The sequence below is a fragment of the Callospermophilus lateralis genome, chromosome 4 (assembly GCF_048772815.1).
Source record: "Callospermophilus lateralis isolate mCalLat2 chromosome 4, mCalLat2.hap1, whole genome shotgun sequence".
Lineage (NCBI taxonomy): Eukaryota > Metazoa > Chordata > Mammalia > Rodentia > Sciuridae > Callospermophilus > Callospermophilus lateralis.
The window spans coordinates 136,794,844-136,817,223 of NC_135308.1; the positions used below are offsets into that span (position 1 = coordinate 136,794,844).

Sequence of the window (22,380 nt, forward strand, 5' to 3'; positions counted from 1 at the left end):
TCTTATTACTTTGTCACTAAAGGTAGACCCTTTGGCTAAAATGTAGACTTGTGGTACAAGTCTTACTAATCAGGTAATGGTCTGCTTAGTACGATCAATAGTCATTTCATTTTTCAGATGATCTAATTTGTTTTCAACATTCACAAAGTTCAACTCAATTTTTGTTATTGTCATATTTTATCTACCTACTAGCTTATTCTAAACGTCATCTCATGATTCTTGATAGAATCTTCCCAAACCATCCATTAGCTACGAAATTACATTGCTCACCTTGTTGTACTTTTATGTGTCATTCTATGCTACTACTCCAAAACCAGATTATAATCTGGTATGTCCAGGTTATTAGAATACAGATATACTCACTGCTACTTGGTGGCAAAAATAATCCATTGATATTTCGAGGTTTGCTGTGATAAAAGATACAACTGATCTTCACACAACCAAGAGGCTGAGTTTCCCAGAAACATGAAATGCTGCAATTTTGCTAGATAAAGGAAGGGGGGAGATGCAAGGATTAGATGCCATGTTCCCAATAAAACAATGTGCTACACACAACCAATGTGACAAAATAACTGCAGTTAGTGATTTAGAATCAAGTGTTCTCTGGTTTTCAGTATTTCTAAGCTTTGCTATTTAAAAGATGCAATGGTATTTCAAAAACATGTTTCTCCATTTTTCTCAGAATTTAAGATGAACAAAGTGAAAAATACCTAAAATTAAATAGTGGGATGAAGAATCATTTATTTTCTATTCTGTCATAAAAGCATAACTTAAGATTATTGAAATGAGATGCTTTTAACAAAAATGATGATATTGAGTAATTTTACCTGCATTTCCATGTGTCTAAATCTGCAAAGTGGATCTAAACATTTTCTCTCCCTCCATAATGAGCACACAGTGTCACTGCCAAGGGCTTCTTCACAGTGTCGAAATCGGCACTGGGAACCCTACAAAGAAAAAGTAAACAGTGTAGAGAACTCAACATTTTAAACAGTAAATTCTGTTAGCGTTTAACAAGAATTGGTTGCTAATTTTTAAAGGAATTATGAGTGTATCAAATTAGAAGTGCAACAAAAACACACTACCCATATAGGACCACAAGTCTATATTTTATCCAAAGGGTCTACCTTTAGTGAGAAAGTTGATAAGAAAATATAATGATTCAACAATACAATAAGCCACAATTTGCTCACAAAATGCTACTTTGGTTGTCAGTTAATCACAGAATGCATTATGGAATAGAAAATGGAGATAGGAGACTGGAGATATCCCTGACCACACCAAGAAAAGCAGACAGATATTTTAGGAATCACTGACCATATTATAACTGTGGAGACAATCTCTATTGTTCAGTCCTTTCAGATCGTCTGTTTTGTTAATCTCTGGTGGCACTGTTAAGTGTATTTAAATGGGTAAAGTGAAAGTCTAAACTCTGTTATTGTGGAATTTTAAGTAATTACCATGTCATGCTGCATAATATACATGCTTTATGACCTTAGCCTACAAACAATTGCCTATACCTATATATGTACACTGACACTTTTATGTACCAACAAAAACAGATATAGATTATTTCAATGGGCTGCTATTACTATTTTTAATATTAAGTTCTTGTACACACAGATCCACAGTTGCAAAACACTGCAGGCCACTGTCTTGAGGGCAGAGAGGGACATAGAATAAAAATATTCCGTTAAATTCTTCCCTCTTTTGACACGTGTTCCTGGTTGTTTCTTATCTTTTAACTACCCTCTATTTTTGGCTTGTCTCTCCTTCCATTTTAAAAGGGTAGTGTGCAGAAGTTTTGAAGTCAGATAGGCTGGTATCTGAAATCCCTGGTTTTACTTCTTGCCCATAGCCATAAAGATAAAATGTACCCTCTCCGTGCTCAGTTTTCTCATGTGTAAAAAAGAGAATAAAATATGTGACATAAGGTATTGTGGTTGCCATTTTTTAATAATTATTTATTGAGGACTTAAAACCCATCAGTCTCTGTGCTAAGCACTTGGTGATAAGCAGAGAAAAAGAAAAACCTCTTTTCCAACCTGAAACATAAATTCTATTATTATTTATCATCCCACAATTTAATCTGAACATAAAAGAAGACAGAAGTAAATTTAGTTCCTGTGGTCAAAAAGATTGACTTCATATTTCCTAGAGGAGATGAACATATTAAACTAAATACATCTTTCCTTTCACTGAGTTCAGACTAGCACAAGCAGGAGGTCCCAAACATCAAGTTTCTATATCTATTTGGTTTTAATGAGATCCATTAAACCTAACCTCATTTTCCCCACTTAACTTTACAAACTTTATATTTGGTTGGTTTGTTCCTAATATATTTCCCCTTTCACATAATATTTAATTATTTGCTGATACTTTTAACAGGAAATTCAGTAATTATGTTAATAAATTTCAGATAGAGAAACAGGTTTATTATACTAAATAAATTCAACTATTTGAATTTATATGACTGGAATCATATTAAACAAAGCAATACAATATATCATATAATGTTGTGATATTAGGAATTTGATATCTCAAGGAGCCATAATATAGCAAAAGTACCACATAGACATTAAAAAGTCAAAGACACATAACTGACATATATAAGGGTAATTTTAAACCAATCATAATTTAAAATTATCTCAGATTTCCCCAGAGAAATTCAGTATACGAAAAATACATGATAAACTTTTACTTCAGATTTTAAGTATATAAAATATCTTGTGGGAAAAAAGTACATTTTGATTCAGCCATGCAAATTATTGCCATATCTTCATTTTACTAAAAAGCTTAAGCATGTGAAGTACTGTAAATTGTACAATATTTACCTTTATGCATGTGGAATTAAAAAAGAAATAGCAGTCATTCCCAACTTCTGCCATTTTCAACTCTCTTGCTGCTAATCCAATGATTGTTTATATATAAATATATAAGAATTGCAGGAATGAAAATGTAAGAACTATCAGTGTGTAAGGGGGAAAAATAATTTCTTTTCCACAGTCTTTCAGGCTATCAGTAGCATTCCTTTAAAATTGACCTCCTGTTGATAGTATATTACACAATAGATAATTCTTAAATAAACTTAAATTAGAAGATACCTTCTCTAGCTTTGCAGAAATGTTGAAAGTGGTTGCTAGTAAGCACACAAACTCAAACTTCCAGAATTTTCCCCACTGTTACCTAATCCATTGTTTGCTCATCATAAATGACCTCACCTTTAACTGTAGGCTAGTTTACTTGCAGGCTAATTTTCCCTTACTCAATTCTGGTTTATTAACCCAGAAAGTAAAAATTAAATTAGTATATTTTATTTTTTTTTCAGTGGTCTGATTGAATATAAAACATAGTTTATGTTTTCACATTTAAAAGTAGTATAAATATTTCATAAGTAAACAGCTATTTCTAAACCATTTTCTTTATATTCTGTAAAAACAAAACTAAAAATTTTTAAATAGAATATGTAAATATGCTATCTATATTCAAGCAAATAAGAACAATTATTTAAATATTGTACTACAATATGAATATAAATTGGACCAATTTTTCACTTTGTAGTTTTATCTCATTTCTCATACATCAAAAAAGGAATGCCTTCTTCCTATAGCAGAAAATTTTCAGAGAGATTGAAAATTTTGAGTATTCTGATTCACAAAATGAAACATTTCGATCAGTAGTTACTACAATCCTCATGCTACTGTCTTACTAAATGAATCAAAACTTGGCAGAAATCAATAAAAATGTTCATCATAAGCAATTTAGAGGTTCCCAGGGAGATGACAGATTACAGTAGATTAAAACAGCAATATCATTTTAATTGGAAATTTCAAAGATCATGACAAATATGAATTTCCACTTTGGTTAAGTTAAACAGGCTAAGTTGGTATGAACCTTTTTGATACAATGTTTTTAAAATCAAAATCTAGAAGGCAAAATAAGAATCTAATATTTTAAAATGTTGTTTGCCTAAAACTGTTAGATAAAATAATGAAAAAAGAACTAAATAGTACTATAAATAAATAAAGAGTAAATAAAGTTTTGTCTAAACCCTTGAAAATATTTGCAAAGATATATAGAAAAATATATATTGACTTTTGTTTAGCCCTCCTTCTAATTCTAATTCTACTATTATTTAAATTTATTTTGTTCATACATCTGGAAGAAAAATCATTAAGTGGGTAAAATCTGTCTCTACTTTTGAACTTGGAATGTCAATGGACTGTATTCAAATACAAATACCATTAGTGTATTATTAAATGATTTTACATAAGTGGAAAAGAAGGGGAAAAAAAGCATTTTTACCTCTTGAAATTAGGTGCCAACAGCCACATTCAATTAGACACAGCAAAAGCAGGTCAAATCCACATAGAGATTGTTTCATTGCAGAGCACATTAATAGAATCTGTACATTTTGGTAATCTTAAGGATACTGGAGTTTTATCTTCTTTTAAGAATTCTCTCTTCTTCTATTTTATTATTTTTTCTTTCTTCATTTCTATTTTTTTCCTGTTGCAAATTTCCCTTACAAAAAGCTATCATCCTATGCATGAGGATTTTTATTATCTATAAAGAAAAGTGATAGGAACTTTGTCTTTTCACCTAGGAGTAAGAATGAAAATTCTTATGCATTTTCTGTTGGTTAAAGCAGAATCACCCTGAGTGTCCTCCTCCTTGATGCATGTTAGAGTAGTGACCATCAGTCAGTCAGAGATAATTTTTTTTTTTTTTTTTTCAGTTTGTAATCCTGTAACAACACGTTTTGTGACTGGTAGCAACTTCTTGTTCTCTTTGGAGATTTTAAGAATCAGGTGAAGCTGATGACTGTTACCCATCATAGTAGGTGTCTGGTTTAGAACTGTGATTTGATCCTTTGACTCTTTCCTTGAGTGTTTCTACCAGAGACTTTGTTCTGGTTGCTGATAAAACTAAAGTACTGGAAACAGGGCTTCATGAAAGGTGATTAGCTTTGCTTCTACTATTCAAAGAACAAGTAGAATGTTTTGAAAGATCATATTTTCTCAGAAATAACAGAATGTTGCACCTAGAAGATTCTGAGGCAGTTTGAGAAATGACAGTTGCTAGTTGTGAAGGTTACTTAATTGTCTCTTCCAGTCTCACAAGGTGACAAAACTGTTTTTTAGAATTCCTCTGGAGGAAAAAAGTCACGAGTTCTTAAATCTAAAATGCTAAGATGTTTCTACTTCCAAATATCACAGAACCACCATCATATTTTCTTTTTTTTTAATTTGGGGGTGGTGGTTGTGTTTTCCTAGGAAAAAAATTACAAGAAACACTTTGAAATGGCGAATTTTTCCCTCCCACCCTTCCCTTTTTATAAAAAATCTAAACTTCCTTTTTAGGAATATTTCATTCTTTGGGAGTCCCTTTATTGTACAGATATCTTTAAGTGAGATTGTTTAATTTTTCTAAGGGCTATGACTATGAAATTCTGGACAGTTGGACATATGTAGACAACATAATTACAAAAATTACTGGGCCTATCCAGGCATATAAATGATGTGTAAAGTCAAAATTTCCTTAAAATTTAAGCTGAGGACTATTAACTGCAGTGAGTTAGAAAATCTACTATTATTTAAATTTATTTTATTCAGTCATTGTCTTTATCACTTACTGCTCTATCACTTATTTTGAGAAATGTCAAATAAGATTTTTTAGTTTTTTAGCTCATGACAACTACTCATGTCATTTATTGGAACTCAACTTCAATTAAGATAAATAAGAATCTTTTAAGAAACTCAACAGTGTGATATGGTTGTTTGTATTCCTGTGGTTTTGGATTGGTGAAACGTTAACACTTTGCACTCATTCTGGAAACTCCATCAGAACCAATTTCAAACATATTATATGCTGCACCGGTGGAAGAAATTCAAAGGGTTTTTTTGGGGCGGGTGGGGGTGTCTCAGGTGTTTTAATTGCAGCGTTTTCTGACTTTCTGGGAAATCAGTTTTCTCTCTGAGATCAGAAAATATCTCCAGTTATTTCTAAACTTCTATAGCGCTTCCCCCACGAAAAAGCAAGTAAGTTTCACTACTACGGTGTTAAATCACCATCTGTAATTACTGATCACTTACAACTTGACACTGTTTAATTTTCGACAATGTCATCGGTTACTAGGTGTGGCCACGTACACACCGTCGGAAACGGACCTTGTTTTTTTTTCAGTCATCAAAACTGGGGGGACACACGTGGGAGCGCACATCCTGGCGCCGAGGCGCCGCACTACAACTCCCAGAAAGCGCCGCGGCCAGGAGGCCGCTTCCGGTCCGCGTCCCCGCCCCTGTCTCGGGTAGGCAGGCTCGGGGCGCCGTCGCTGTCCCTGGGTACCGAATGTGAGTGATCTGAATCCGCATAGGACTGCTGCTGCTCTCTGTTGTCCAAACCCGGAGCCTTTTGGCAGTGAGGTCGCTCACCGCTTCTGGGGCCCACCATGAGACGCTTGGGCTCCGTGCAGCGGAAAATGCCGTGTGTGTTTGTGACGGAGGTGAAAGATGAGCCTTCCGCCAAAAGGGAGCATCAGGTACCGCGCACCGGCTGCGTTTGAATCGGGCAAAAGCGGCCAGCCCTGAAGGCCGGGAGTTTTTTGTAGGTTTCGCTGGGAAGGTCTGCGTTGGGAGTCTGAGCGTCCTGAGTTCCTAGTTCCCTTGCCTTCCTAATCGTAAGGGAACGGATTCTGGGAGGAATTTTTTCCTGATCTGGCGATTCGAGCTTGCCCTCGCAGGGAAATGGAAAACCCACACGTCCTAAATAACATTTCTTTCTTCTCGGGTTAGCAGTTTTGGGGTAAAACCCTAAGCTGCCAGACAGTCTCTGCAGCTCAAGCCTGACGACTTTTCGAGAGTATGATGAGAAAGTGCAGGTGATACTAAAAGACTTGCCTTACCTCTTCTAACCTGGGAATAGATGGCAGTGTTGACACCTCGCCTAATTAGGTCACTAAAGATCAGACTTACTGTATTGTTACCAGCAATTACCTACTTTATTCTAATTTTGGTGTTCTATCTCAAGGTTTTCTATTCGCCTAGCAGCGTCTTTTACATAGTGGACCCTCAGAAAATGCTAGTGGGTGAATACTAAGTAGTCTACATCAGGATAATTCTTTAATAGGTAACAAAGCCCTTGAGGGGAAAAAAAAAATTCCCTGTTAGCGGGGGTGTTTGCAACTAAAACGAAATCAGCATGTTCATTTTCGTCATTAAAAGTGGTCGTCTTGTCTTTTAGACTAAATGGTCATTAGAGTAGATACTGCCCTGTTATCTATAGTCTCAGCTTCTAGGACCTGACACATGGTAGGCACTGGATAAATATGTTGAATTAAAAAAATGAACTCTGGAATCAAGTCATACCAATTTTCTGTTCAACCTTGATGCTAAATTTTTACTTATAATATCTGATCATTCCATAGTCTTTTCTGCTGCTATTCTTATTATAGTTCTTAATATTTATTACTTGCTACACAGAATGATAATCACCATGTTCTTCCCTAGTCAAAACCTTACAGTTACTACTCAATGTCTATAGCAGTACTTGTCAACTTTTTGTTTTTATGACAAATGCTTTGTCATTCTTGATAATGGTTCACTCTATGATTCTAAACTTTTTATGTTCAGGAAGTAATTTGTAAAACTTACTACCAGAAAAATAAGTTCCTTACCACTCTGCAGTTAATAGTAGCTTATGGTATTGTAGCATAGCATCCACATTCTTATAATTCAAGGCCTCCTATTAATTAGGCCCCATCTACTCTCTAACCTCTAAATGAGGTCTCTGTTTTAGCAAAGTGAACATACTGAGTAATCCTCTTTATTTTTATTCAGGCTATTCACTTTGCTTGGATCACCTACAGAGTTGTTTTAATTTTTCCAGTTTTCATCTTCTCCATAAAATCTTTGATCAACTTAATTATTCCCTTGCCCAGAAATTGTAGAGTTCCACCCAATCCAAATGATATGACTTTTATACACATGCCTTGTTTTTCCAGTCATCACCTAAAGTCTGGTGATAGGTAGAGAAGGGGAACTTTCTGTACTCCTCTGTGTCTTGTCTTGTCCTTTGGCTGTGTTGATAGCAAGAGAGATATAACTGGCTCTTATGGAAGGAACATTTTGTATTCATCAAAAACTTAATGGGCATAGTAATCTCTCTAGGAACTTGCTAAAGTTAAACACACACACACAGCTATTGGGTCAGCTCCTTTGGCTTTACTACTCTAGTTAAAACTGATATCCTCTGATATCAGAATCATATGTTAGTGATAATCCCCATTCAGATATATCTTAAAAGAACTGAATCATTACTAAAATGGGGCTGATTTCCTAGTTTACTTCACTCTATTCAAAATATACTCTATACACCAGTATCTGGTTTATATTGTGCATTGTTTTTCACATCGTAAGGTGAATGGTAACTTCAGACTTAGATTACAAAATGTAGTCATAAGTTTTGTTTCAGAAATGAAAATAACAAAAGGTTGGGAGGAACATTAGAAATTGTCTTTTCCTCCATTCCTGATGCTTTTTGATTTTTCTTCCTGACAGAAGAAAAGCCATAATTTAAATACATATTCAGTTTACTATTGATAAAGATGAAAGGAATATGAAGTGAATACTCTCAAACAAAATCTAAGGGAAAAAAAGAAAAGTAATTCTTAGTAGATTTAACAGTGAAAACTGTTAGGTTAAAACTATGAATAAATCAAAATCAGCCTCTACTATTGAGTATGCATTGTGTAGAAAATAGAACTTGAATGATACAGTACAATACCTAATATGGTACAGTGGTCCACCGTTGGCCATTAAGAGGCTGGATTTCCCAGAGTCTTCTATTTGAGGGCTCTCCCAAAAGGTGATGCTAGTGAGTCTTATTCCTTCTGTATACTCTGCCAGGACAACACAGTTTACAAACTAGATGCCCAAACTTTGTGGAATGAGTGACAACAGAGATTTTTGGATTGATATAATGAAACTTCTGAATACTACATTCAAAATAAAAAAAATTATGAAATGACATGGTGTTATCAGCTAACTGTGAAGAACACTATTGTCAAGGAGAAACCTAACTCAGAAGAGATTTTTTTTTTTAATAGAGGCAATTTTCATTTTGCTCTGGACTTTTTTGAAAAATAAATAAATGTAAACAACCACAGTTGATATAGCTCAGAAATTTAACTTTATTTAAAAATTATTTTTAATTGTAGATGGACACAATACCTTTGTTTATTTTTATGTGGTGCTGGGATTCAGCCCAGTGCCTCACGCATGCTTGGCAAGCGTTCTAACGCTGAACCACAACCCCAGCCCAACTTTATAATATTTAAAGATCTCTCCAATACAAGAAGTCATTGTTAATAGTAAGAAATCATCAGAGGTTAATTTTCCTTTCAAGCAGGTATTTTCCAAAAGAACTTTATAATGCATCTCAACAGTTTTAAGATGAAAATTGAATCAGGCATAAACTTATTCTGGAAATTAAGATGGCTTTAAAGTCTGTAATCTAAAGTATTTAAGCAGAGATGCAAGATCTTTCACAATGGATCAAAGGTGAAATATTAAGAAAAGAGTATTATGTTTATAATACAGTTGAAGAGGAAAAGTGTATGAAACAAGTAAATTCAGAAAGCATTCTGATTGGCCTTTTAAAAAAAATGCTCTGCTGAAAATAGATATTCTATGAAAGATAAAAAGACAATGAAAAAGATACTGAAATTATGCCCATGGTTTCTTTGTGATTGTGTCTGAATAACAAGACTATGGTGATTTCTTGTTTATGCTTTTATATATTTTAACTTTATAAATGAGTATGTGAGTTTTCATTTTCCAAGAAAAAAGCAAAAACAGAATCCAGCCCTCTTCCATAGCTCCCTTGTCTGCTCCCTGAGAATGTGGCCTGAGGCAGGAAGATATCACCAGATTCTTGCCAGACTTACAAAGAACCACTTAATTAAAAAAACAAATTTTGTAAATAACTGAAATGTTTCTACTTATAAAAGAGGGGGAAGGTATCATGTATTGAAGAGTAGATTCATTCTTGGAAAACTGAAAAGTGTTTTGGGGAAATACTTGTATTGAACCACCAGAAATACCTAGGAATTGTTTAAAGTTCACTTGATTTGGTTTTACTTGCACTTCGTTCCAAATACAGTGGCTAACTTGCATTCTGCAGAAAAATCAAGAAACCTCAGACTTGGGGTCTCTTTTCCCCCAGATGTTTATATGGTGTATTCCCTCACTTGAGAGTCCTCAAATGTCACCTCCTCAAAGAGGGCTTCCCTGTCTACCATATGTAAAATAGTATCTCATCCCTGTCTTTGTTCCATTTTTTGCTTTAGCACTTATCATACCTAATACTATATTATGCATTTTATTTCTGTTGTATTCCTCATTAAAAAGCAAGTTTCAACAAAAGCAGGTACTTTTTTTTTGCCTTCTATATTTCCATTGCCAATGACAGTGTTTAATAGTAGGCATTTCATAAATAATTGTCTAATATATTATTGTGCATATTGAACAGCTGTGTTATTATTATGTGTGGAAGAAGAAACAAATAATTTATAGTCTGTGAAAAATCAGGTTTTGTTGTAATAACATAAAATGGAGGGGGGTGATTAAGGAAAACTTCACAGATATTTTTAAATTATCTTAAGGAATGGACAGGAAATCATTTTTTAGAACAAAAAAGTTAGGAACATTTCAGGTGAGAGTATATGAGAAGGCAGAGGCTGTCTATCTTAAACCAGTTTTCTTTCTTTCTTTTTTAAGCCATTTAAAGTTTTGGCAACTGAAACTATAAGTCACAAGGCATTAGATGCAGATATATACAGTGCAATTCCAACAGAAAAAGTGGATGGAACATGTTGTTTTGTTACTACCTACAAAGGTAAAATAAAACTGTAATGTTTCCTACAAGTATTTCTTAACTTTATTGATCATTTTAAAACTATATAAATCTGAAATGGGCATTTACTCTTCATAAACTCTTAGAAGTCTTAGTAACAAAATTAAAATGTGATAATTGTTATTACATTATTATGTTTTTCTCTTGGGGTAGGAAAGTAACATTTATTTAATACCTGTTATGGGCCAGGCAGTATGATAAATGCTTCATACATTATGTTTAATTTGTATAATAAGGTTCTCCAAAGAAACTCTCAGCTATCTTAATTTGTCCAAGACCATATAGTTAATGAATAGCTGTACTGTTGATGCAACTTAATTTTGACTAACCCTAAAGCCTGTTCTCATTTTATGATTCCAGAGCTGTTTCCATTAGTTTTATTATTATTGCAATATGTCTAATTTCATTTAATGTACTTTAAAAGTAGTAGAAATTTAAACAAAAACTGTCAACTATGTTAAGAAAACAAATGCTCTGAAAAGAGAAGAATTCTTTGTGATTATCTCTGGATGGTGAAATTACCTCTCATTCCAGTAAAAGAAGTAGAACAGTTAAGTGGGCATACAGACCCACTCTTTGCATCAGAAAATCTCTTCTGAAAAACCATTTAAAAATTTTTTTTAAAGGATGGTAAAATAGAGTTTAACATCTTAAACATTTTTAAGATGTATACAATATGGTGGTATTTTAAGTACATTCCTACTGTTGTGCATTCACACCACCCATCTCCAGGACTCTTTTCATATTCTATAACTGAGACTTAATACCTACATTCCTTGTCCAGCCAGCCCCTTGTAACCAGAATTCTATTTTGTCTCTATGAACTTGACTACTCTAGGTGCCTCATATTGTGACTGATGTATTTTCCTTAGTTTAATGTCCTCAGAATTGATCCATGTTAGCATGTATCAAAATTTCATTTCTTTTTAAGGCTGAAAATATTTCATTTACTTAAATATATAAATTAAGATATTTTCAAATTTTGTTTATCCATTCAACCACTGATGGGGATTTGGGTTGCTCCTACCTTTTGTAGGAATAATGCTGCTATGAACAGGAGTAAACAATTCTCTCTTAAGACCCTGCTTCCAAGTTTTGGGTATGTGTCTAGAAGTGGAATTACTAGATCGTATAGTAATTTTCATTTTTGAGAAGCTGCCATGTTTTCTGTAGTGGTGGCACCATTTTACATTCTTATGGACAGTGCACCAAAGTTCCAATTTGTATCCTCATAAGCACTTGTGTATCTTTTTCTCTTTTTGGTACCAGGATTGAACTCGGGCACTCAGCCACTGAGCCACATCCCCAGGCCTTTTTGTGTTTTGAGACAGGGTCTCACTGAGTTGCTTAGTGCCTTGCTGTTGCTGAGGCTGGCTTTGAACTTGAGATCCTCCTGCCTCAGCTTCCTGAGACGCTGGGATTATAGGCATGTGCCACCACACCTGGTGTATTTTTGTTTTTTGATAGTAGCCTAATGGAAATGAGTGGACTGTACTTTTTACATTTACTGGTTAAAAAGAACAAAACATCTATTCAACCAGGAATGATAGTATAATTTTAATTTGGTTCTTTATATTATCTGGATAATTAGTAAGCAATAGAAAATATCTGAACCAAAGTATAATTATTTTTTATAAATGTTGATTTATATTTAAGGAAATTGTAAGATTTTTCCTGTCCTTAATATTAAGAACTTTTAGTGTTATCCTTATGTACATGATAGTATCAACTAAGCAAGTTTGGAGTTTAACTACTAAATAGCCCTCGTGGAAATCAAGATGACAGTGTATACAAATCTATATTTTATTACTGGTAAAAGACATATAACAAAGGACTTTAAAAGTAAGGATATGAATTATAGCAAAGGACTGTCTGAGGGAGCAAGGGGTCTACAAAGGCCAGGTGAAAACTATATTTTTTTCCTGCTTTAAATCCTGGCAGGATACATTTTCTCAGATCAGGATCCACTGATGTGTGCAGGCAACACTTTGAAACCAGGGATCCAAAATAATGTCTCAGCTAGAAATCATTCTAATTTTGCTGATCAAGTAAGCATCTTCCTACTAAGTAACCATTCTCAACAGCAGAGCGTTCCAGGAGTCTAAAGCCAGGTGCAACTCATCAAATGCACCTGTGCCAATAACGCGGGCACAGTGCCTGAAACTCAGACTCATCATTACAAGGCAGCACCATTAATCAGTAGGTTTAATGGCTTGACTAGGGATTGGTCCCATGCAAAGCAGGTCAGCCTGATTCCAGGGTTAGTTCTTACAGAATTACACAGCACAGTGTTATGTTCAGGGGAGATGTGAATACGATAACCTGGTGATGTTTCCATTTTGGATATAGCTTTCTTTGGTTTCTTACAGATGCTACTAATATGATTTCATGCAAAGCAGGTCAGCCTGATTCCAGGGTTAGTTCTTACAGAATTACAAAGCACAGTGTTATGTTCAGGGGAGATGTGAATACAGTTACCCGGTGATGTTTCCATTTTGGATATAGCTTTCTTTGGTTTCTCACAGATGCTACTAATATGATTATGGAATATCCTTATTTATAAAAGGACCACATTTTTAGTTCTTATCTCCATCATTCTTTAATCAAAGTCAGTCTTTCATAACATAAGGTACTGCTAGGTGGTGTGTATCTTGGACTGCATATTTTCCTTTGTCTTCTAGGGTTTTGATTCTTCTCTTGGAGAGATCACCTTACTGTTTATTGATAATTCTACTTTGAAGTATCTTTCAAGATAAATGTTGTTTGCCTCTTAAACACTTTTCTTTTTATGAATTTTTTTTTTTTTTAGATCAGCCATATCTTTGGGCTCGACTAGATAGAAAACCCAACAAAAAAGCTGACAAAAGATTTAAAAATTTTCTACATTCCAAAGAAAACTCAAAAGGTTAGTAGGTTTTTTTCTTTACTTTTAAATTTTAAATAGCTGAAATTTGTAGTTAATTTATTTTTCTACTTTTTTTATTCATATGTGGTGCTGAGAATCAAACCCAGGGCCTCACACATGCTAGGCAAGCAGTGTATCACTGAGCCTCAACCCCAGTCCCTGTGGTTTATTTTTGCTATGACATTTCTATACATTTTTATCCTTGTGAATTTTTTAAGCAATTAGGGTAACAAAGATGATAGTTGAATATTTTCATATATATAAGAATGTTACTGAAAAATATTTTAAAATATTTTCCTAGTATTTCTGTGACTCTTCATCAGTCTATTTTATTAAAACATACAATATTATAATGTGAGATACATTTTCATTTTATATGCGTAAGAGACAAATATAATTTTATTGATCTGGGCAAAATCTCAAAGGAAAATTAGCGTTTTAAGTTATGACATTAAGATGCCTCTAATTATTATATATATATATATATATATATATATATATATATATATATAAAATATACAGACCTACAGTCACTCATGTCAATAATTTATGTATTTGTATTTATAGTACTTTAAAAATTCATCATATACCTACATAAAATGGAACATTGGCAACTTTATATACCCTTTATATATATTTATATATATATATATATATATATGTATAGTTTATATATATGTATACTTTATATACATATTGAAATGGTGGTATATTCAGAATTGAAAATTTTAAATGTTAGTACCATAACACTGAGGAATATAGTCACACTGTGGTAAAAATGTGACTAACTGTAACATACATTATGAGGTTTTATTCACTATTCCCACTTTGAACCTATATTTTGGTTTTTTAAAGTATGACCAAAAATAAGATTATCTACTCTTTTTAGAATTTCTTTGGAATGTTGAGGAGGATTTCAAACCTGTTCCAGAGTGCTGGATACCAGCAAAGGAAATAGAACAATTAAATGGAAATCCAGTACCTGATGAAAATGGACACATTCCTGGTATCATGAAAAATCTCTTCCTAAATGCAGTTCTGTGTTTACTAGTATAAAATCTGAAAGGCTCATTCAATCAGAAATTGCAGAATTTAATTTTAATGTGGTTCTTTTCTTTATATGTACAGAATAAAACTTCTAAATCAAATTTATGTAATGTTTTAATCTATATTAAAAATGTTTCAAGCCAGGCATGGTGGTACATTCCTGTAATCCCAGCAATTTGGGAGGCTAAGGCAGGAGGAGCAAGAGTTCAAAGCCCAAAGCAACTTAGCGAGACCTTGTCTCAAAATAAAAAATAAAAAGGGCTGAGTATGTGGCTCAGTAGCTAAGTCCCCCTGGGTGCAAAAAAAGAAAAAAAAAAGATGTTTCATACTAAGCATGTCCTTTTAGGCTTAGAATTTTTTCTAAGATAGACATTTTACTCACCATAGTATGTAACAATAAGAGTTGAGGCTGAAGGTATAGAATGGGCTCAGACCTTAAAGGCTCTGGTATTTCATGTAGTTTTAGGTTTATTCTGAAGATACTGGTTACAGAACAGTGCTACAACTAAGTTTAAATTTCAGAAACAGATTATGTACAAAAGTTGGGTAGGTTTCACTGGAAGCTAATGGACTAGCAAAGAAGTGATTACAGTAATTGGGGGCTAATGAAGGTAAAAAAAATGTGGTCACTAGGGCACATATGCCCTAATTTTTCCTCCTTTTTTGCAATGAGTTTCTCCCACAATGAGAGGGCCTATTCTGGCAATAAGACTGAAAAAAGTAATAGTAGTAATTGTTTTTTTTTTTTTTTTTTTTTTGGAGGGGGGTGGAGACATGGTACCAACAACTGAACCACACTCCCAGCCCTATTTTCTATTTGTTTAGAGACAGGGTCTCACTGAGTTGCTTAGCTCCTTGCCATTGCTGAGGCTAGTTCTGAACTCATGATGCTAATGCCTCAGCCTCCCAAGCTGCTGGGATTACAGGTGTGTGCCACCATGCCCGGCTAGCAATAACTTAATACATATGTAATCAATAAATTGTTCAATATACATTAAATATTTTGCAGTAGATTGTGAAACACCTACATATCTTCCTTGTTTCTGAAAGTGACTGGAGAGTAGAAAATCACTTTTTAAAAAGTTGTAATGCTATCTTAAATTGGTGTTCAGTTGTTAGATTAATTCCTCAGTAGAATAAAAAAATGAAGCCATATGGTCTTTTTAAGAAAAGGAATAAAACTTTATCTCACTGATTTTAAAAGTATATGTCTGATAAAACATCCAAAAAACTGGAAATTTACAACAGAAATTAAAATTACTGTGTTTTCAATCCAAAGAAAACCAACATAATAAAAATAATTTTTTTCTTTAAATGATAGGTTGGGTACCGGTGGACAAAAACAACAAACAGTATTGCTGGCATTCCTCTGTAGTTAATTATGAATTTGAAATTGCTCTGGTACTAAAGCATCATCCGGATGATCCTGGACTTTTGGAAATTAGTGCAGTGCCACTGTCAGATCTCTTAGAACAAACATTGGAGCTTATAGGAACAAATATCAATGGAAACCCCTATGGTGAGTGAAGTTATTTTCTTTTTCAGTTATAGTGACTGCCATTTATAAAAAGTACCTCTTAGGGTCAACTTGAAAAACACATACAGCGGGCACAATGGCACATACCTGTGATCCCAGCATCTCCACAGGCTGAGGTAGGAAGATCCTGAGTTTGAAGCCAACCTTAGCAATAGCAAGGCACTAAGCAACTTAGTGACACCCTGGCTTAAATAAAATACAAAAAAAGGGCTGGAGATGGGGCTCAGTGGTTGAGTGCCCCTCAGTTCAGTTCCCAGTATCCCCCCAACCCAAAAAAACAAAACACATACATACACTAAAGAAATACAGTAGCAATTTTGAGTTGGTTTCCTAGGTTTATAGCCATTTGTGTTAATCATATTCACAGAAAAGTTCATGCCTAATGGTTTTGAATTATTAATCCAAAAGGTTGATTCTATCCTATCTTCCCTGTGGTAACACTGTACAACTAACTATGCATGGGATTGATTCAGGTGCGACTTTTCATTTTTTTTTAAATTTAGAATGAGAATGTACTTTGGTTAGGTAGTTATTTTCACAATTAATGAAAATGGGAAAAATGAGGTAAATAAAGAGCTTAATGAATATCATATCAAACTTCAGAATATATACCATGGCAGATTTGAGTACACTGAGGGCCCTATGAATACCTCTTGACTGGAAAATGAGATGATGAACCTATGGACACTGAAGGTATAATAGCAAATTCCTAAGTAGAGATCAAAAGTAGATTGACTCTCAGGTGTAAGGCTAAGATAGTACTTATATCAGAGATACAGTGTAGCTTTTTGGCAGATACTCAATGATAGTTGAAGGTGGCCAATGGTACAAATGAACTGCTGTTGCAATGTTCCATTCAAACTATTTACAAAATACAGTTGTTTGTCTAGGCTTGGCTTTCAGATTGTAGTTTGACATCTCCTAGTATAGAGTATACAAAAGTAGAATTTGAACTTAATGGAATAGATGCCACATTTGAATAAGAGCAGTGCTTGGATTACACTCTCTTAAGGAAAACCAATTAAACTTTATAAAAAGACTTTTTTTTTTTAAATTTTTTCATTCTCTCTGAAAAGTTCCTCTGAATCAGTATAGCTAATGGCAGATTTTACCATTTAGGATTAGGAAACAAGAAACATCCATTACATCTTCTTGTACCACATGGAGCATTTCAAATAAGTAATTTGCCTACATTGAAGCACAGTGATCTGTTGTCCTGGTTTGAAGGTTGCGAAGAGGGTAAAATTGAAGGAATAGTATGGCATTGCCATGATGGCTGCTTAATTAAGGTAAGGTAAAAAAAATATATATATACCTTGTTTTGGGTTATGTCATCTTACAGTCCTACAAGAAGAAGAAGTGGTTCTCAAATTCTCTGCACAAACTGTAACAGCTCTGATTCTAAAGCAAAGAAATACAATTCCCTTATCTCACACAGCACCAACCTTTATATGCAAAAACAGTGTTTCCCAGCATGTATTCCATGGGTCACTGATTATACCAGCGGGGGTTCAAAATTAAGTGGTACTACATGTTCCTCCTCTTGGGAATTCATGTTGCCCATTAGAGCTCTCTGGAAGACATCCTACACCTAGTTTAACTCAGTGTTTCCCAAGCTTACTTTATTGCAAAATTTGTTGAGTAAAAGGAGTGCTGAGGTGGCAGTTGATAAATACAGAATGAATTATGCTTTCTGCCCTGTTTGTCCCCTGGACTTTTCCATTTGATTTCTCATAGGCGACAGAATGCTGCTTTTTGCTTTAATCATAATTGGTTAAACACTATTAGAATATACATAGTTCAGGGTTGGGGTGGAGAGCAGTTCTGAAAAGTTAATCATCAGGTCCAGATCATGAAAAACCTTAATGTAATGACCAATTTTCTCATATGAAATTCATGTTTAAGAACTAGGTCTTTATCAATCCTCTAGCTCTCTACAATTCATTGAAGTTAAAAACTTGGATATTATTTTTAAGCCCTCTTTCTATAACTTCCTATGTCCATTATCAGTTCTTAAAGATTCTAATCTGTTGAATCTATATACTTCTCACCAACCAATTCACTGTTAATTTTAATTCACAGGCCAATATTTATGCTTAAATTATATTGTCCTCCTAAACATTACCTTTCAGTCTTACCTTTGTGTCCTGTTCATTCTTCATAAATGAGAGTATTATTTCCCTGCATAAAATTATTCTTTGCAGGATAATAAGGTATCCTAAATAAATAGATCTAAGTGAATTAGGTATTGTTTAAAAATTAAAGCTAATACCCTTTTTTTCTCTTTACAGGTCCATCGCCATCATCTTGGTTTATGCTGGCCAATTCCAGATACTTATATTAATTCAAAACCCGTTATTATCAACATGAACCTGAACAAATATGACTATGCCTTTGATGATACCAAGTGTTTGTTTAGTCATTTTTCAAAAATAAATAATCAGAAATTTGGTAGGCTCAAAGACATAATATTTAATGTATAAAATGAAAATGTAATTAAAATTACCTTTGTATGTTCAAATCTTGAATATTCTGCCATGTTAAAAGGTAAAATTGAGGTTTACTGTTGTGTACTATGAAACATTAGGGTCTTTTGGCATTTGAAGAAATTAATTTTCCACTTGGAAATACCTATTCAAATTTTATTTAGAATCAACACATTAACTTTAACCTCTGGACATAAAAATGTAAAAATGAACAGTATGCTCCCCAAGCTTGTATAACCTGATTCTGTCCAATGTAACTGGGTGGTAAATTGAAAGGCAACAATTAAACCAGTAATTTTTTTTTTTAATCAATACTTTAAATACCTTGAGCTCAATTTAATCTTCCTAGACATTTAACAAAATGTATGTCTTAACCTTATAACTTAATGGTTGTATGTACAGATCATAGTATTTGACAATCTTAAATAATTGTTAAATATGTATAAATTCAAAAATATATTTTTCTAATAAGTTGAAAATTTTCTATAATTTACTAAAACTTCCAATTTAAGTAAAAGTAGAACATATTGAGAAGGAAAGTCTTTAGTTCATGGATTTGCCTGATTACAGATGAAACTTATATAATTAATCAAAAGCTAAATACATTAACATGAGGCCTTCAATAAATGGGGAAATTAACAGGACTTTCTTCGTCTTCAGACTGTTCAGAAGAAGTAGCAACAGGGCTACTTAATTCAACTCCAAATTGTTCAGAAAGTTTTTTTAACTTCTCTTCTAAGAGAATATTTTTTTTCACTTCTTCTTTGTAATTATACTTAAGATCTTCAATTTCTTCAAAAAATGAAGGGTCAAAATTTTCCAATTCTTTTTTCAGCTTTTTTATTTCCTCCTAATAGAAGAAACATATTAACTTTAAAAGTTGCACATAGAAGAAAGAGCATGTTTTAGGTTTGAACTGAAGAGATCTAACTTATAAACATGAAAGCTAAAATAACTTGAAGTCAAATACAGTTACAAAGGCAGAAGTATTTTCATAAGATTTGTTAATAGGGTTTTATTGTACAGTATGAAGAACTTGTTAACTGCCAAATTAAATGATATATTCTGAAATTATGTACTAGCCTTTAATTAAAATTTATTAACTCTCAAGAATATGAAATTTAATCTTTCCTTAAAAGCACATCAATAAGTCAATCAAAATGAACTGGTGTTCACAACACTGAATTTGTTCTGGTTAAGATTTTTGTTTTATGCTTCATTTTTATTTTTCATTACAAATATCTACTTTTTAATGAATAATAACCAACTTCTTATAAGCATATTTATGATCAGAGAAACTTTGGGACTTCTCCTTGGCTAAGTTAGGCATCTGGTGAAGAGATAAATTGAGCCTTATTGGCTATTTAGAAGAGGCAGTGATAACCAGATAATTATCCATGCCCTATTTTTCTGTTTACAGAATCTTAAAGTATGTAAAGCATAAAAATTTTTTTTAAGTGAACTATAACTTTATGGAAAGGTTTCTAAAAAGAATTTGAAAAGGTACTTAAAGACACTGTTCCAAATGTGACATAAAACATAATATCTTAAAAACTATAAAGAGCTAGATTTGTTATAACTACTAAATAAATTTACTTTCTAATCTTTTCTAATTGTTCTATCTGAATGTTTTGTTAGCTCTTAAACACAATGAGCTTTGTAATATCCAGGCAAAATATTATAAGAAAAAAATGTAATTCCTTGAATTTTTAAGACATGTACTGAAAACTCAAAGATGGTGATCATAAATTGTTTCTCACAAACATTTATAATATTAATATTAGATAAGATTATTTAATTACCTTCAAATGCTGCTTTTCTAAATCTGATATTTTGAGCTGTGTTTCTAGATCTTTTATTTGTTCCTTTAGTTGATCAGCATCTGCCAAAAAAAGTTATAAAAACTAGACTCACACTTTTTCTATTCTGAATTAAGTTCAACATAAAGGATTTGATTTAGAAAATAAGCAGAAAACTTATGAAACTTAGAGCCTTGAAAATAGGGCTAAATGGCTGAAACTTTCTCAGGCTATGAATACTATTTTAAAAAATTTCGGTTAGGCATTGTCATTCCATAGCAACCAAAGAGAAAAGGCATCTGCCCGGAGTTAGAAGTGGAGATAAATGCTTTAGAAGTAATTCTTATTTTTCAGAGAAAAACCCTACAACTAATAAAAGCTGTTAGGTACTAAAAGTACATCAGAAAAGCAGACTACTAGATAAGTGGCTAAAACGGTGAGCTGGCCACAAGCAATGGCTACTCCACATAGGTCTTTTACTGTGCCATTAGTATGTGCACAATACCCTAGGGCAGGGTATTTGATACAACTAAAACATCAGACACAGCCTGATACTTTGGCAGGAAAACCAAAGCAAATACAGCACAGAGGTTTGAATTTACTGGATGTGCTTCCATGTTAACATACTGCTAATTTTATAGTGAGAATCAATAGGCAAATGGACTTTTTAATCCCACCTTTGCTAGATATGTAGATCACTTTTTAAAACACTATATATAATGTGTCAAGTCACATGTAACTGTTGAAAGGTAAACATTTTTTAATGTTAAAGTTTGAGAAAATAAAAGACAGCAAACAAATGTACATGACTCAAGCATATTCTATTAGGGTATCCTGGGAATGATCCCCTCCCTATGTATAACTAGGAGAAGAATGGAGATAAAAAGACTAAGGAAAAATTTTGTTATGGGATTCTGTTAAGTAGAAAATAAACTTTGAGACTTATACAATGAAAACTACAGAACCCTAAAGAGAGAAATAGAAGAAGATCTTAGAAGATGGAAAAATATACCCTGTTCATGGATAGGCAGAACTAACATCATCTAAATGGCGATATTACCAAAAGTTCTCTATAGGTTTAATGCAATGCCAATCAAAATCCCAAGGCATTTCTTGTAGAAATAGATAAAGCAATCAGGAAATTCATATGGAAAAATAAAAGACCCAGAATAGCAAAAACAACTCTAAGCAGGAAGTGTGAATCAGGTGGTATAGCGATACCAGACTTCGAACTATACTACAGAGCAACAACAGTAACAAAAACAGCATGGTACTGGTACCAAAACAGGCGGGTGGACCAATGGTACAGAATAGAGGACACAGAAACCAATCCACAATATTATAACTATCTTATATTTGATAAAGGGGCTAAAAGCATGCAATGGAGGAAGGATAGCATCTTCAACAAATGGTGCTGGAAAAACTGGAAATCCATATGCAACAAAATGAAACTGAATCCCTTTCTCTCGCCATGCACAAAAGTTAACTCAAAATGGATCAAGGAGCTTGATATCAAATCAGAGACTCTGTGCCTGATAGAAGAAAAAGTTGGCTCTGATTTACATATTGTGGGGTCAGGCTCCGTTGGCTCTGATTTACATATTGTGGGGTCAGGCTCCAAATTCCTTAATAGGACGCTCATAGCACAAGAGTTAATAACTAGAATCAACAAATGGGACTTACTCAAAATAA

At 33.4% G+C, this 22,380-nt stretch overlaps 3 protein-coding genes across 4 annotated transcripts in view; 1 reads left to right on the forward strand and 2 right to left on the reverse strand.

The window, feature by feature from the left end:
- The window catches only part of C4H12orf50 (chromosome 4 C12orf50 homolog), a 31,962-nt gene extending 29,074 nt beyond the window's left edge, over positions 1-2,888 (reverse strand). Inside the window, exons 1-3 of one of the 2 annotated variants that reach the window (XM_076853197.1) lie at positions 2,835-2,888; positions 828-947; positions 364-484 (exon numbers count right to left, since the gene is read on the reverse strand). In XM_076853197.1, the coding sequence (XP_076709312.1) occupies positions 364-484; positions 828-947; positions 2,835-2,888 (295 nt within the window). Of the gene's footprint in view, positions 1-363; positions 485-827; positions 948-2,834 lie in introns of those variants that run through there. The other variant, XM_076853198.1, reaches the window with a different exon arrangement.
- A 3,402-nt stretch (positions 2,889-6,290) lies between these two features.
- Positions 6,291-21,471, forward strand: Rlig1 (RNA 5'-phosphate and 3'-OH ligase 1). Its single transcript, XM_076854915.1, has 7 exons — positions 6,291-6,541; positions 10,779-10,896; positions 13,724-13,819; positions 14,709-14,825; positions 16,188-16,385; positions 17,523-17,692; positions 18,695-21,471. Exons 1-7 carry the CDS (start codon positions 6,452-6,454, stop codon positions 18,884-18,886), a joined length of 981 nt encoding a protein of 326 aa, XP_076711030.1. The 5' UTR covers positions 6,291-6,451; the 3' UTR covers positions 18,887-21,471.
- The window catches only part of Cep290 (centrosomal protein 290), a 90,073-nt gene continuing 86,541 nt past the window's right edge, over positions 18,849-22,380 (reverse strand). Inside the window, exons 52-53 of the mRNA XM_076854916.1 lie at positions 20,692-20,771; positions 18,849-19,739 (exon numbers count right to left, since the gene is read on the reverse strand). Coding sequence (XP_076711031.1) covers positions 19,509-19,739; positions 20,692-20,771 — 311 coding nt within the window. The 3' untranslated portion in view covers positions 18,849-19,508. The remainder of the gene's footprint in view (positions 19,740-20,691; positions 20,772-22,380) is intronic.